The sequence below is a fragment of the Plectrocnemia conspersa genome, unplaced genomic scaffold, assembly GCF_051122295.1.
Source record: "Plectrocnemia conspersa isolate PC_06_02 unplaced genomic scaffold, ASM5112229v1 ptg000013l, whole genome shotgun sequence".
NCBI classification, from domain to species: Eukaryota; Metazoa; Arthropoda; class Insecta; order Trichoptera; family Polycentropodidae; genus Plectrocnemia; species Plectrocnemia conspersa.
The window spans coordinates 14800648-14816610 of NW_028277177.1; the positions used below are offsets into that span (position 1 = coordinate 14800648).

The window sequence follows — 15963 nt, forward strand, 5'->3', positions numbered from 1 at the left end:
TTAATGTACTTCTCAACAGTCTAAATATGAATAATAATTGTTGACATTATAATATATTTGCAATACAACAACGATTATATAACGAATAATATTTACAATATGTATATTGTTAATTTATGTATTTTAATCCATTATAACAAATATTATTAATATTATTATATATAATATAATATCGTACAGCGATTTTAATTAACGATAGAAAAGCTATTTTTATGTAAAAATTTCCACGAAAAATCTATATCAATTTATTAAATACGTTTATTGTTTTTTTGACATTTTTTGGCTATAAAAATATTTTTCATTAACTACGAATGGTAATTGTGTAATATATTATATTTCATACCAATGAATATTTACACGACGTTTAACGCAACTTAACTAAAATCACAGACTAAATTAATTCAATGTGTATATAATATTATATAATGGTGATGTTATAGTCTTGAGGTTCGATCTATTGGCGTTTCAGCTGCGGAAAAAATCTCCGGCTCCACCTAATCTTTTGAGAATGCTGCTGGACGAGGTCCACGGCGATAAAGTGTTTCCGAGATCGTTGGGACTTAAGGTTAGGGGAGATGCAGAGTCGTTACCACCCACGGCGGATCCTCCTGAAGTGGCAGTTACCGATACGGTCGGTCTATTTTTCAATATCGATCTTGGGTTGGTGTCATCAGAGCTGGACGGCGTAGTGACACAATTGCTGAATAAAAGCGGGTCGATAAATCGCGAATTCGATGGCTTTTCTCTGGTCGAATTGATGGTCTCGCACGTCTCTTTCATTTTGCACAATTGCTCCTGCAAGCTGCGGTACTCTTCCAAAAATCTTTCTAATTGGGCCGCGTGATAGTCGTAAGTTAACGGCATCGAAGGATTTGGCGCAACGAAAGGAGCTCTAGCTATTTCGGCTCTCGGTAGACCTCTAAGTTGCAATAAAGGTGTAGCGTTTCCGGGAGATCCTGGTAGACTGGGAGCTCCTCGACTGCTTGTAGAAGTAGCTAAATTAAGAAAACTATTAGATCTCTGTCCTGCTTTGTTGCTAAAATTCGGGACGTTGTAATGCGAATAAGACTCGATAGACAACCTCCTATTTGAATTACTACCTATACTCGATTCGCCGCCGCTGCTCCCATATCTACTCCCGGGGAGCAAAGGACTTTGACTGTCCGATTCGTTATGACTTCTATTATTGTTGTTATTTTTCATATGTTCCTTTCTCGGTAGAGTGAAAAATGGAAAATCTTTATTGTTCGCCGCGCTGTTGGGCGATTTGCTCTTTTTGTTTGTCATCGATGAATTTATGTTGTAAGAGTTGATCTCAAGCAAGTCGGGGTAATTTTTATCTGGATCGTTTGTGACGTTATTCTGGTCGTCCACGTTGCTGACAGCAATTGAAGAAGACGGAGTGGGAGACGTGTAGATTATTGTACTATTAGGACTAACTAGTTGCCGTCTCAGGTTTTGAGACTGAACGAGTGATGGATCGTTTTGATTGTTGTTCACTTTATTTTGTAAATCGCTACTGACAAATACATTATACGGTTGACTGGATGACGAATTGGAATCCGGAGTGAGTTCTATCCTGTAATATAAAATGCATTATAAAAATGTAAAAATGTATAACTCATATAAACATACCTTGGATCTCTATATTCTGTCAGTCTAGGAATGTGAAGATCCGTCTCGTCAGTTTTCAACTCATTTCTTTGATCTCTATGCAAAGACCAGCTCGTGGGAGGTACTGATCTCCAGCTAGGATTTCCTAGATTTTCGTTCGTAGGCGTCGGTGTCGGTGTTTCCATATCTTCATCATACGTTTCCGCCTCGTCTTCTGTGTCTTGACTAGGCACGTGTCTATAATCGCCTCGTTTCTTAATAGCTCCAGCTATTGGGTTTAAAGGTTCATTTCTATGCGCAAAATTATCGTTTTCTATTACGTTATTAGATAATGGCACATGGTTGTTGAACTTATGATTCATTTCAATTTTTTCATAACTATCGCATCGATGGCGAGAACAAGGTGGCGGATGCGCTCTCGGCTTATTACGAGCTGCTTTAATTCCCAAGAATAGAAGACAAACAGCCAAAACTAAAAGAGCTGCTGTCGCTCCTGCGGCTAATGCCAAGTTTCCGTTACTCGAAGTTCCGACGCGCTTAGCTACGGCTAGTTTTACAACTGCCTCAGCTCTGCCGGCTAAATTTTCAGCAGCACACGTATAAAGACCCGCATCTTGGGGTTCGGCCCCTAAAACCGTTAAACTCGCCGCCCCACCCTTGGCTTTAACTAAATAAGCCCTTTTTCCACTAATGGATGTTGTATTCACCAATACCCTGTTTCTTAACAGCCACAAAACTCTCGGAACTGGTTCGCCGCCGACCCGGCAACTAAGCGTCACGTTGTCTCCTTCTTCAGCTTTGGATTCGGTTTCGTTTGGTACGATTTCAGGAGCGCATGCGAATTCATCAACTTCCATTCGATCCCAAGACTTACCGGCCAATCTTGGCGGATATCGACACGCAGGAGGAGTGCCATACGGTACATTATGCTTCAGCATCCATTCTCGCAAGGGTCTCAAACTACACGTACAGTTCCATGGATTGGTGGCTAACTCTAAGCCGTGCAGGCTTTGTAATGAAGTGATTGTTGCGGATTTCACGTCGGACAATCTGTTTCGATCTAGTTTTAGCCATTCTAAACTATTTTCTAAGCCGCTGAACGCCTTCGGTTCCACGGTGCCTAAGCGACAGTCTGACAGCTCTAGCCGCACGAGTTGAGGCACGTGCATGAAAGCGTCGTTTAAAAGCCTTTGTATGGGATTGCCGCTAAGTTTGAGCTCTCTTAATTCGGGGACGGAATCGAATACGTAAGACGGGACAGCCGAGAGAAAGTTATAGCTGAGGTCTAGTTCTACTAAGTTGATTAATTTTCTGAAGGCGAACCGGTCTATGGTTTTGAGTCGACATTTTGCTACATATATTTTTTGGAGATTAAGAAGTCCGGCTGAAGAGAAAGCGTCTCTGGCGATGGTTGTCAAAGGGTTATCGTTTAGATCTAGGAGCTGCGTGCCGGCGTCGAGGTGGGCTGGAAGACGAGTCAAGTTGGCTGACGGACAAAGAACAGATTCTTTTCCTCCCTTCCATTTGCAATCGCAAAGGCGAGGGCAGTGAGCCCTGAGCGCCTGGACCCAGAGAGCTGCCAGCAGCAGCGCACGCATGGCCGTCTATCCTCGTTTTTTCCCCATCTGCAATAAAAAAGTATATATTAATTAATTACTCACCAAGAAAAATAAATAATATAAAATCAGCATTAAATATTTATTAATATAAATCTTAAAAAAAAACACGCCAAGTTACAGAAAAGATTTTTCCAGCGCAGTGGTTTAAATCGCAATATACTCTTTGTATGAGTGTATATTTTAAGCTCCTTGCTGTTGTATATTGGCAAAAGCACCAGAGCAGAGTTTCGTGCTATTAAGTTGTCCAGCGGCCACTGTACTTGCATTTTATTAGACAGAGAGAAAAATGTGCGGCGAAAAGGCCAAACCAATTGTATTTTCCCCATTTTTCGGCTCAACTAAGAAGGGTCTATCCTCTCTTCTCTTTGATCTAGCATTCGAAAGGGTCAGCTACGAAGGAAACGCCTCGACCAAATGAAACGTTCAGAATCGACGATTTCCTTCTTGATTTTTGCAAAAAGCATAAAGCGTAATTTTCCAATATTGCTTTATAAATTATTTTATTATTCTTTTAAAACACGTAAGGATTTTATTTTAAATTTCATAAAAAATAAATATTGAATAAATTCTTAAAATATTATGCTCATATATAAGCGATACTTATGTATTTTTACTTAGTCATATGGATGATATATGAATATTTATAGTATTTAAATAATAAATTAATCAGTAATAAAATTAAGTAAAAGTAATATAATTTTAAAATAAAATAACTTCACAGATTAAATTATAATACAATATATTACAAAGTTATAATACTGAATTATAAATTTAGAAACAACGGGAAAATGAAAGTTTGTGAATATAAATAGATTTACAAATTTGTGATGATATTTTGATAATGAATTTAGTACTACCATGACATATTTTATAGTTAAAAAATAGATAATATTATATAATATATATTATAAAAATTGAAATATATGTATATATAATCTAATATTTCTGTCTTATTTTTCTTATCAAGCTACTATTTATTTTTTTGCCAATAATATATTTAAATGGAGGAGTAAAACTAGTTTTAAATTAAAATATTACACTATAAGAAGGGTTTAAAATAACTGTAAGCGTATTTGTTATTATCATATTATTTAAGTTATATAATTATAATATAATAAAATATAGTGATAGTTACAATAAGCAAATTAATAAATGGTTAAATAAACTATTTTTTTTATTAATAATGCTATAGTAGTACATAAAAAAGTTCTCTACATTCATTAACCATGTAAATAAAATTAGTAATAGTACTTCAATTTTAAAAGAAATACTTCAATTCTAATAATTTCAGCCAATCATAAAATATTTTTAATTTCAAAACTTTCTACACCAATTTTGATTTTTCTTGTAATATAATATTAGGAGTGTACGACATCTTAGCAAAATAAAATTTCGAATTTATGAGACTATTCGTAATAAAACAGTTTCTGTTTTATTATAAATATAATTGAAATTTTATTTTTTAACTGATCTTATTTGTATAATTTATTTATATAAATACAAATAAATGTATTTACCCTAACGCAATAATAAAATATTGCTTTTTATTGATCAAATTATCTTTTACATATTCTAGTTAATGTTTTACAATCGTAGGATGTCCATTACACGTTAAAGTTCATTTAAGCTTTCTAATAGTTATACGTTTTTCCATTTAGAAGGGAGCTTAAGAGCTCGATGGTTCTAAAACCTCAAAGAGAAATTTATCGCAATTAGAGCCGATCTTCAATCAAACAAAATTCAATCATTATACGATGCTGTTAATTTGTTACTTTTCAGTAGACTGAGAGATTATGTTAACTTTGGTAAATTCGTGATCAGACACACGAAAACGATTTGACGTAACGCAATTTAACGCCATCGTGTAAATTCGATACTTTTTCAAGATTTACGCTCACATGAAATAAGATATTTTATAAATATATTTGTATATCTCGGTTTTTTGCCGGTGAATATTTTTGTAAAAGTATTTTAAAAATGCTGAATCAAATTGAGGCCGCTAATGTTTCCTGTTTCGCATGCGTTATTAAGCACACAATGCGAATTCCTCGAACGAGTTCAAAGTATTTGCACAATTTTGGCTCCTCGCCTTCGATTGGAGCTTTTCTTTATTCGGCACAACCGCTGAGCTTAATTTTCGTATATTTCCGTTCGCCCGGAAAATTCGCCAATGACTACGCATAATATTCGAGCAGAAAAACAGATGTCGAATGCTATATCTATAATATATACGGACTATCAGAGCTTTGGGTTTATATACAGGGCCGTATTCGGATAGGTGCAAGTAGTGCAGTGAGTATAAAAATAAATTTAATTTACAAAATCAAATTTTTGAAAAATATTTTGTATGGTAACAAAAAGTAAATTAGGTAAAAGTTGTGGAAGTATCGATAAGATATTTCTGATAATTTATGATGTTGAGTAATTTAGTTAGTTTACTTACAAGACTATCTACTATATTATAAATCATATAATTAATGACTGCAGCTCATTTTTTTCTACACACCTCTTAAGAAAAACATTTTCGAAAGCTTTTATAAAAAAATTGTGCTACCAATAAATTTCTTTGCTGCAGGGCAATTGCGCACACAGAAGCGGCCCTGCATGCATGTATTATATATATTTTACAGCCCTCCTTGGATGCCTTCGTTCGAGCTCTTAAATATTCGCTTTCGGTCCGACGGGCGAGTGTCCGCTGAACCGGAATCGTGAAAAATTAACCGGGACCAAGCCGGATGCGACGCCTGAACGCTTTCGGACAAAAAATGAACGTTCGAATGTATATCCAGTATATATTATTGCCTTAACGACACACTACATTCGCACCATTCTATGCGATGCTTCAGTGCAATATTTCATTGTATCATTGGAAACGGTAGGGCGCCAGCGTTGGAGCGAATTTGGAATGCATTTCCTACGTGGCGAAGAAATACTTTTCCATGGAGCTTTGTGTTCATTTCACATGCATGAATTATTTTCACATATGAACTTCGTATTTCTAAAATATATGCCCTTGTAGTTGTTCAAAATAAATCATCAGATTTGATAGTCAATAATCGTTCGGGTAATTTAAAATACTATTACAAAGTATGTGATTCAAAAAAATACCCCTATTACAGCTTGTACATTATGTATATTAACAGTTACTTAAATAAATATTTTTATATTGAAGAGTAGCTGGGCCGATTGTTAAAATAATATTTCACCCCTTCGGGGGTTCCTCAAGGGTCCAACTTGGGCTCTCTGCTGTTATTTTTGCTATTTATTAATAACATAAATACGGCAGTTACAAATTCAAATTTTCTTATGTACGCAGATGATTTAAAGTTGTATAAATGCATTTGATCTGTTGTGAACTCCTCTCTACAGAATGATTTAAACTCTCTATGGTGATGGGCTTTCGTTAACCATCTGCCCTTTAGTATCGGAAAGTGCCATACGGTGTCATTTTCTTGATCTAATTCGCCATCAGTTTATTTCTACGATCTCGGTGGGAGCATTTTGGCTAAAGAAACTTCCATTAAAGAGCTCAGAATCACTTTTGAGAGCAAATGGAGGTTCTCTTTACACATACACAACGTCAGTTAATCGAGTTCTCTATGACACCTTAGTTCGTAGCATTTTTGAATCGGAATCTATAATTTAAAATCTTTGAATAACCAAATATTCCGTTTTAGTCGAAAATATTTTAAAATGTTTTTAAGATACCTTTATAAAAGGGTATATGGTTATTATTGATTTTTATATCCCAGTGACTTTCTTTTAGGAGCGTTGGGATACTCGCAGAAAGATGTATATCGTTAAGCATTTCTTCAAACTACTGAAGGGTGCTGTCGACAATCCAGCTATTCTCGAAGAATTCCAGTTTTGAGTTCTAGAACCTCTTCGAGAATCACGATCGCGTCCTTTTTTGATATGCGTTGGGGCTACTCGCCTATGATTGTCACCATCCGGATCTTTAATTCGCTGACATTGCACATTGACCTGTCAGCTGTCAGATGTCAGCTACGAAGAGCTGGTCCAGTTCATATCATTTAATTTTGATATTTTATTATATTTAATATTTTGATTATATATTTTTTTGCATATTGAAATAATATAATTATTATTTTCAACCATTGTGACGCATTGGGGTAAACTCATGTAATGATAGTTTTAATTTATTAAAACAAACAAATGAAATTCCATTGAACTTACTCCATTGATAATTGAATTAATATAAATTATAAATAAAATGAAGAAGCGGTGGCAAAAACTTTATATTCGCTATTGAAAACTTGAATAAGCAAATTCACAGATGATTATTGTGATAAATTTTTTAGAAGCGATACCTAAAAAACTAAAACCTGCAGATAATTCATTGAACAAAATAACTAAATTGTTTAAAACTAAACATACAAAAATTCCACTGTTAAAAACTGGAAACATCTTAGCTCAGTGCAACACAGAAATGCTAACTAATGCTTTTTCTAACTCGTACAAACTTTTAACATCTCAAAACTAAAAACAAAGTAAATAGTTATATAACACATTGATTATACACATTCCTGGAGTTAAAAATTGCTTATCTGATAGGAATTTTTAACTATTTGGAAAACCGATTAAAATTCATCCAGTAAAAAGAGTCCGATTAAGATCTTACAATATCAATTAGCTATCGTCCCGTCAGTTTATTACTGCCATTTAGTACAATATTTAAAAATTTAATCCTTATATGATCGTTAAAAAAATATCTGAGGATTTAAATTATAACCAATTAGTTCAGCTTTTGCGAAGATCACTTGATAACATACCAACTTAATACTTGTAGTTTGACGAATCATATATTCGCTAATTTTAGCACGAAAAAGAGTAAAGGTATTTAAATGATAGAAATAGAAAAGTATGAGAAATTATAATATAAACCATACAAATATAAAACCTCCGACTACCTGCTACGTTAAATATGCTCATACCTAAGAAGTAAAAGTTATGTTGTTTCACTAAAGAGTTCCTGAGTATGTGATAATATTAAAAACATATATAACCGCCTGGACTTTTATAGTTTAAAATAATTATCATATAAATATTTTACATTAATTCATTTTTGCCTTTGCAATTACTTGTGGAATATAACGTCAGATAAATGGCTTCCATTAGCTGTCAGAAAAATACAAGTCCTTCCAAGAGCGTTTCTCATAACGATTGCCGCTTGAATATTATTTTTGAGTACTTCAATCAACGTAGGTTTGTTGACAACGATTTTAAACTCAGATCATTAAAAATTCTTGATTATGATACGTTTGCTGTATTTTAAAATTGAAGCGTTTTAGAATTAATTATGAGCAATTATTATTTCTTACATCAGTACATTGTCATTTTGAAGATGTAATAGCTAATTACATTTTTTGTGGATTTTCAATAGCAACTATTCTATTTGTTAACTTAACCGCTAAGGGCAAAATAGGATTAGTTGCTTACTAAAATTTTGCCATTCGGATTAGGTTTATCATTAAATACGGGTAGGATAGAATATAATTATAACTATATCTTATACAGATACACGTACGCATATGTTGAGAATACACTACAGAATCGAAGGCAATTATTTAAATTTATTTTCAGCAACTCAGAAACTTTTTATTTTATGGGCTTGATCTGTATATATTAATACAGCCCTTTTAATGTTGAAAGTTTATTTTGCCCTCGACTCAAATAACAACATATAAGCCAATCGCAAACCACCGTATAATTTCGTTGGTCGACCGTCGATGATCTTGAGAGACCGTATAATAGTCATGGACGCATTGAAATTTAACGAAATTTTCTATTTGGTTATGGAAATGTTCTGAAGTGGGGCACAATGGGAGCAGTCCTGGGCGTTATTCCCTTAAGTACGATGTGGACCTTTGTTTGTTTGTGCCAAACCATAGCCGTGGGGATAAAGATAATCCGTAACAAGACCCTAGCCCCGGACCCGTGTTCAGGTCGAGACGCCGGCAGAGACCATTTTTCTCCGAGACACCGCAGCGGTCATTATCGTTTCGGCAAACAGTCGAAAAAAACACCACCGCAATACAACCAAACAACAACCAAAGAAATCCGTCTGGCCGAGAGAAATAATGACGATTATAAAAAGGATATAAAACAAAGCGATACGTATACGTGTATTCGCATACATTTATGTATACATGTTTGTGTGATACGAACGTTTTTATCGGATTTTGTGGAAAAGGTTGTTTGTAATAATAATATAGAAAGTTAAAATAATGTTCAGAATAATTAATATAAAATTATTAACTTTACTGATCAAGGTTGACACTGCTAACGCTCTGGATATAGTGATAATGAAATAATATATATTTTTAGATTTTTTCAGAACAATATTAAATATTCTAAAGTTTTTCAAATAAATGTGATATGTAGAATCAATACTATACATTTATAATACGTGTTTTGCTATATAAAGAAAAAAATATTTATAACATTTTAAAATCAGAAATAATTTTAAATCAGACAAATTAATCATAAGCCGGCGTTTAATCAAGTGATCACCATTATTTGATGTAGTTAGGTTTTTATCTTGATTGTCTTAAAAATTGCATTTGTCAAATTACCATAGGTTTAGTAATGTAACCTTATATCATATAAATACCTAGTCAACATTGAACGGAGACAGATTTAAAAGTAAAATATATTTTTATTGCTATTTTTTGCATTAGTTTATACATAAATTATAAACTGAAATATTATATAATTGACATGTATAAATTTTGATTTACCAATATTTTCAATATACAATAATATATGCTGTAATATTATAAATACATATTTTTAATATGTCAACATTTTTCGAGAATACTTTAATTAAAATTTATAGCAAAATTACAACATGTCAGTTATATAATATTTCACTTAATAATTGATGTATAAACTAACACAAAAAATGACAAAATATTTATTAAAACATAGAAATTTATATACGGGATATTATTATTATTCCTACCTAAATCTTTAACGTATGTTTATTATATTTTTAGTATTTAAAAAATTACGAATCCTTGCTAGTCTTCCTAAAATAATTTCTTGCATCTATAATTTTATATTGACCAGTAAAATTCGAGAAAGTCTATACAAAATGTTTGCTAATCGTTATTCCTAGAGTCGGTCATAAAACGTATATTGTCAAATAATTCTTTCAGAGTGTAAATTAGAAATCTTTATTTTTTCAACTACCAGCTGTAATTGCAGCTGTAATTTTAATGAATTTAAAACTTCCATATTCCTGTCTTTAAAATTTAAATGTTTGTAAATTATTTTAAAATAATTGTAAAAAATATAGCATAAAACTATACGAAATATTATAGGGTGTGCCTCAGGGTATTATCTTAGACTGATACTGTATTTGTTAAACACGATAGACCTTCCTCAATCAAAATTAACAAGAATTGCTACATTTGCCGATGACACTACAATAATAGCGACTGATACTGACACCAAAAATAGCATTCTAATATACTGATAATAATTAAAGTAATATTTAAAATTATAATTTATATTACATATACTAAATTTAGAAATGATTCTCCAAAAATCTTTATATCGTCAGAAAGATTTTTTCCCCCACATATTTTATCCACTAATCCTGCATAAGCAACAAGATGAGAGTTTGCAAAGAAAACTCATATGCTTTGGCATTTGAGTCAACGCTCTCGGAATATCATAAAAATATTAATAATATGAGCATAAAATATTTTTTATAGTTTTTCACTTTACATGCTTTATTTATTTTAAAGCGAAAACAGATCAAATCTCTCAGCTTTTCATTCCCAAAAAAACTCAATTATGGGAGCGGCATAAAATATTTTTGCCGTTGTTTTTACGACTGCAATAATTCCAGCATAAAAATCGTTCATTCCACGCCCACGATATGATAAATGATTTATTTATATATAACATAACCAGCCAAACACTCTCAGTGATCCTATGGATTCGCAATAAACCACCGTCGTTTCGACGGCGTCGCCCCTCAAAATCGAAGGGGGAATACATAACGACTTAATTTATTTGCGCTTTTGAGCTTTCCTCGTCGCGTCCTTATCTTAATTTTAAATCCGTCTCCGGCTTGATAGCCTCATCATCCCCGGTGCCGCGTATTAAGCGGGGATTTGTCGGGATACGACTTCAAACCGCCATCGAGTTATGAATATCGAGTCATGTAGAGAGGGAGAGACGAGAGGCTAAAAGCGAACAGCAACACGCTTCAGCATGATTTATCCCGTTCGACTACCGGGGGTGCCTAAAGTTAAGCCACTTTGCGTGGTACGTGGCTCGAATCGACGATTAAGGCTACGTAGCCAGGTGATTCCGTATCGGAGCCCTGAGGAGATATTAACAGCCGATACAATAGTCCTGGGATACGAACGCGCGTGCCTCACTTGCAATCTGACGCCGATTGTTTGGATCACTCACCTTGTGTATTATGTATGGATGCAGAGCCATATCGAAATGAGGTGTAAGTTGCAACAACAGGGCGGTATCCCTTGGATGCTTACCATTTTTTCGTATGGTGTAGATATTTTAAAGACCAACCATAGTGATTATATTATTTTCAGTCAAAATCGAATTAAATTGTATTAAAGTTCAGACTGAAACCTAAACTGAAACTTTGCCATTGTAACTATTGAAATAAAATCTTAATTTGAATTAAATTGTTACTATCACGTAAAAGACCTTCCACGTTTATTCCCAGCAAGCTTAATCGCCTGACTGCGTAGATATCATAATTCGTTTTTACCTGTTTCAATATTTCCGAAAGTGAAATATTTTATCTATGTAAATGTAATTAATTTATTATTTATATTTAATGTTTTTAAAGCTTTTGGTAATTATTTTATTTTTATACATCAATGTTCGTTTCTGAATTTTATTTTTAACATTGTAATCAACGAAATAATCAATCTATTATATATAAAAATCTTATTTTGCGTTATAAAATTATTTTTTCAACTAAATTTTACTCTAGACTCATTACTTATTGAATTTAAGTATTTCGTAAAGATTTAATTTAAGTGAAATCCAAAAGGTTCAAAAAATATGTTAATAAATAAACACCGTATTTTATATTAATAGAATCCAAAAACTAATTAGACATCAAAACTGCTGGCTTTTATTTGTGGAAATATTGCAAGCAACATACAAATATAAGCCACGCAGTATAATCCAGCTAAAGGGTAAATTTTAAAGCAATAAACGGTATTTTGGTCAAAAACATGGCTTAGAAATTTAGGTGATCATCTCTACAAATATTATTGCTATACAGCTCTGTTTTATGTAACCATATAACATACATATATTAATAAGATAGGTTCTTGATTATCGTCTAGCCCATAGGATGAATAGGGTCCGAATACGATATTACAATTCGTGTGTGATCAATAGTCCCGTATGTCGATTTAATATGTGACATTCGATTAATATTGTTACGCTGATAATGCAATGCAAACACAAATAAGACGTTGTACGTTATCAGAGATAAGACCGTAGTTAATTATATTCGAATTAAACCATGGTTAACGTATGTTTGAGTGTATAATTTACAATAATATGCATTTACTTGGGAGTTATATATATTATAATTTTAACCAGTGACAAATACATTTAGAACATACGCGATCGAAAGGGTTATGAAAATATTTATAGTATTTTTACAAGAGTGAGTCTGCCACTCATTTTATATTACCATTGAATTCATAACACATTTTCCTGGTTTTACAAGCCAAAAAATGTTAAATATATAATTTGTATTTAAGTTGTCGAGTTAAAGCGTCATTGCATACAACTTGGAATTAATTACATAAATATTACCTAGGGCAGGATATGAAAGCTTAAGTCGATATTTTAAGAGGGTCGATGTCGGTGGTAATAAATACAAACCACACCGATCCTCCATAGCTTATCATTATTAAGGAGCTGGTAAACCATGTTTAAACATACTTTTTTCGATCAGGTTTTCTTTGATTGCTAACAGTAATCGTTATAGTAATTTACGAAATTTTTTGACTACTTTATATTTATTTATTAAATTATTAAATATATTATATATATATATATATATATATATATACCTAATTATATGTAGGTACTTAGTCAACGCTTAGTACCTACATATAAATAAGAACAAGACATCAGAAACGTGGACGAAATTAACATGAGTAATTAAAAATAAACCTAAGTTTAGCTCGTACTCAAAAAATATAATTTTCTTTAAAAGATGTAACTTTATCCTACCCCTTGTCAGCTTTTATTAATTCCATTAGCATATTGGAGGCTTTGATTCCAAATATTCCGATTGCGCCCATTTTAATTTTTTTCATCTAGGAAGTGTTGCATTGATTGAAATAAGTATTAGTTGAAAGGAGCAAGGTCTGGATATTAAGGTGAATGGGATAAAACTTTCGAGCCAAGTTCCTTGATTTTATCAAAAGTCAATATAGCCACATGTGGACGCGCATTGTCAAGTGCAGACCTTTTTTTACTTCCTCCAATAATTTAAGCTTGTGTTAATATTTGGCCAGTTATGCAGTATCTTTGCAATCCCATCATACAAACAAAATAAACAATTAACAACAAAAGTGTCGGCGACCAAAGCACGGCTGGCTTAAATTATAAAAACGATATTTATTATATGTTCAGTGCGTAACGGTTAGATACAATAAAATATTAAAAGTATATTATTATTACATACGAAAAATGCAAGCATTAAGAAAAGTGTTTTAAGTAAAAAAAAAAGTAGTTAAAAATAGGAAAATTTGCTCAATTTAAAACAGCGCCAGCTTTATCCTTCTAAAGTTTCAGATGCAGCATCGCTTATAATTAATATTAATCACTTGCTCTAGATGGCTCCGTCGCTTCAATTATTCTAAACATTCAGCAGGTTTAATGAAGGAGAAGACAACGAGTCTTAACTAGTCGTTTTCAGTGTCTTCCGTTGCCTCGACACGGCGAGCACCTGACGCGTTCGCTCTTTATAGCTAAATTCTGTAATGGAAACAGTTTCGCCTTTTCGGTGATGCACAACCAGAGAAATTTGGAGCGAATTTACGACCCAAACTTGTATCTTATTTCCTGGCAGACGCCGGGATGTTTGAGAAACATTGTTCAAATTGAAATTGATTACGTCGGCCGGCGCTCTGTGCTTTAATACGTGACTTGCGTAGCGACGGACGTCGCGCGGGACTCGTACAGTGAAAATTTATAATATTCACACATTAAAATATTTAAATTATTTTTTTATTATTATATAAAACAATTTTGCGTTATTAAAAACATTGGAGCAATCTCTGGAGCGTAATTTAATTTTTATGTAACTGCGTATGTGCGCGCGTATTGTAATTTAAGTTGATCCATTAAAGAGTTACATTATAAAAAAAACATTAATAAGAAGTGATTATTTTAAGCAAATTTAATTGAAATAAATCTGCAAAACAATAATCAATTTTAAGAGAAAAGCATAATGGTTCAATTTTAACAGTTCTGATCCTGATAATATTCAAATCAATGCTTCAGGAAAAGCATCGCATGAAGTTTTTAAAACAATGCACTAATATTCTTCTTTAACCAAATGAACATTGGGTTTTGATATACAAATAAGGTTTAGATTTATGTTTGGTTGTAACAGATGCCGAAATCATAGAAAACACTGACGGATCGTCAAAAAGTTTCTCAAAACAAAGCCCGTTATCTTCAAAGATTTATCTCAGACGTCGTTATGTGTGGAAAAAACTTTTATTTGCTCTCAAGGTGTGATTATAACATATTCATTGAAAGTTATTCTTATCAAAACGTTTCCATTGAGATCCTAGGAATTATCTGATTGCTGACGGAATCTAGAAAATTACACAGTATGGCGCTTTTCGAAAATAAATAGACGGTTCCTATTAGCAATCAAAATTTTACAATATATTAGTAGCATCTCTGGCATTGATTGACATCCAATATGTCACCCTTTACACAAATATTTTTAGTAGCAGCTGTTGCATTTATTTTTATATTAAATTTATAAAATATGCAGCTCCATTGATATTGTTCTAAATAAAAAATACTCATATTATTCCCTGGTTAGGTAGAATTTTTGTCATTAAACAAAGGTCAACTAAGGCCACAAAATAATACTTAAAAATACTATTCCACATAATAACATATAAATAAGCCTAGTTGACGTTTAAAAAACAATATTTAAGACAATATCCGCAAGTATTAAATCGATATTACTTTTCCGACGAATTTATTACCTATTATTAATTTACTGACTGTAAAACATTCAGACCATACTGTTTTCTAGCAAGAATTTAAAGTATGTGGTATTATTTCAGCGATAGCGGATGAAAAATAATGTAAGTGTTATTGCATATTTTTTATATATACACAAAATATTCATAAAAGCTCTATTTGCCTTGATCTAATGATTGAATGATACTCGTTGTATTGTGTGAAAGAAACACTATCTGTACATTTACATGTTTTAATAAAATGTCCTTGTGCAATATTGACAATCAATCAAATTTAAAAATCGAGAGCTTTTCACTTTCCGGTAAATATAAATTTGTAAGCCATTATCATTATTTTTGGGTACCCATATTGCATAAAAATTACTTTCTCTTGAATTAAAAAATATTGAATTTCTCCTTTTGATTTAAGGCAATTAAATTATTTGCTTAATCTCGAATGTTTAAATAAATTAGATATATTG

The 15963-nt window shown here is 32.5% G+C and overlaps 1 protein-coding gene across 4 annotated transcripts in view; it reads right to left on the reverse strand.

Annotated features, from left to right (window-relative positions):
* Positions 1–242: 242 nt before the first annotated feature.
* The window catches only part of kek3 (leucine-rich repeat, immunoglobulin-like domain-containing kekkon 3 protein), a 216922-nt gene continuing 201201 nt past the window's right edge, over positions 243–15963 (reverse strand). For 2 of the 4 annotated variants that reach the window (XM_088201741.1, XM_088201740.1), the window contains 3 exons: positions 1636–3239; positions 1101–1579; positions 243–995 (listed from right to left, as the gene is read on the reverse strand). In XM_088201741.1, the coding sequence (XP_088057867.1) occupies positions 466–995; positions 1101–1579; positions 1636–3212 (2586 nt within the window). In that variant the 5' untranslated portion in view covers positions 3213–3239 and the 3' untranslated portion in view covers positions 243–465. Of the gene's footprint in view, positions 1580–1635; positions 3240–15963 lie in introns of all 4 variants that reach the window. The other 2 variants (XM_088201739.1, XM_088201738.1) reach the window with 1 other exon arrangement.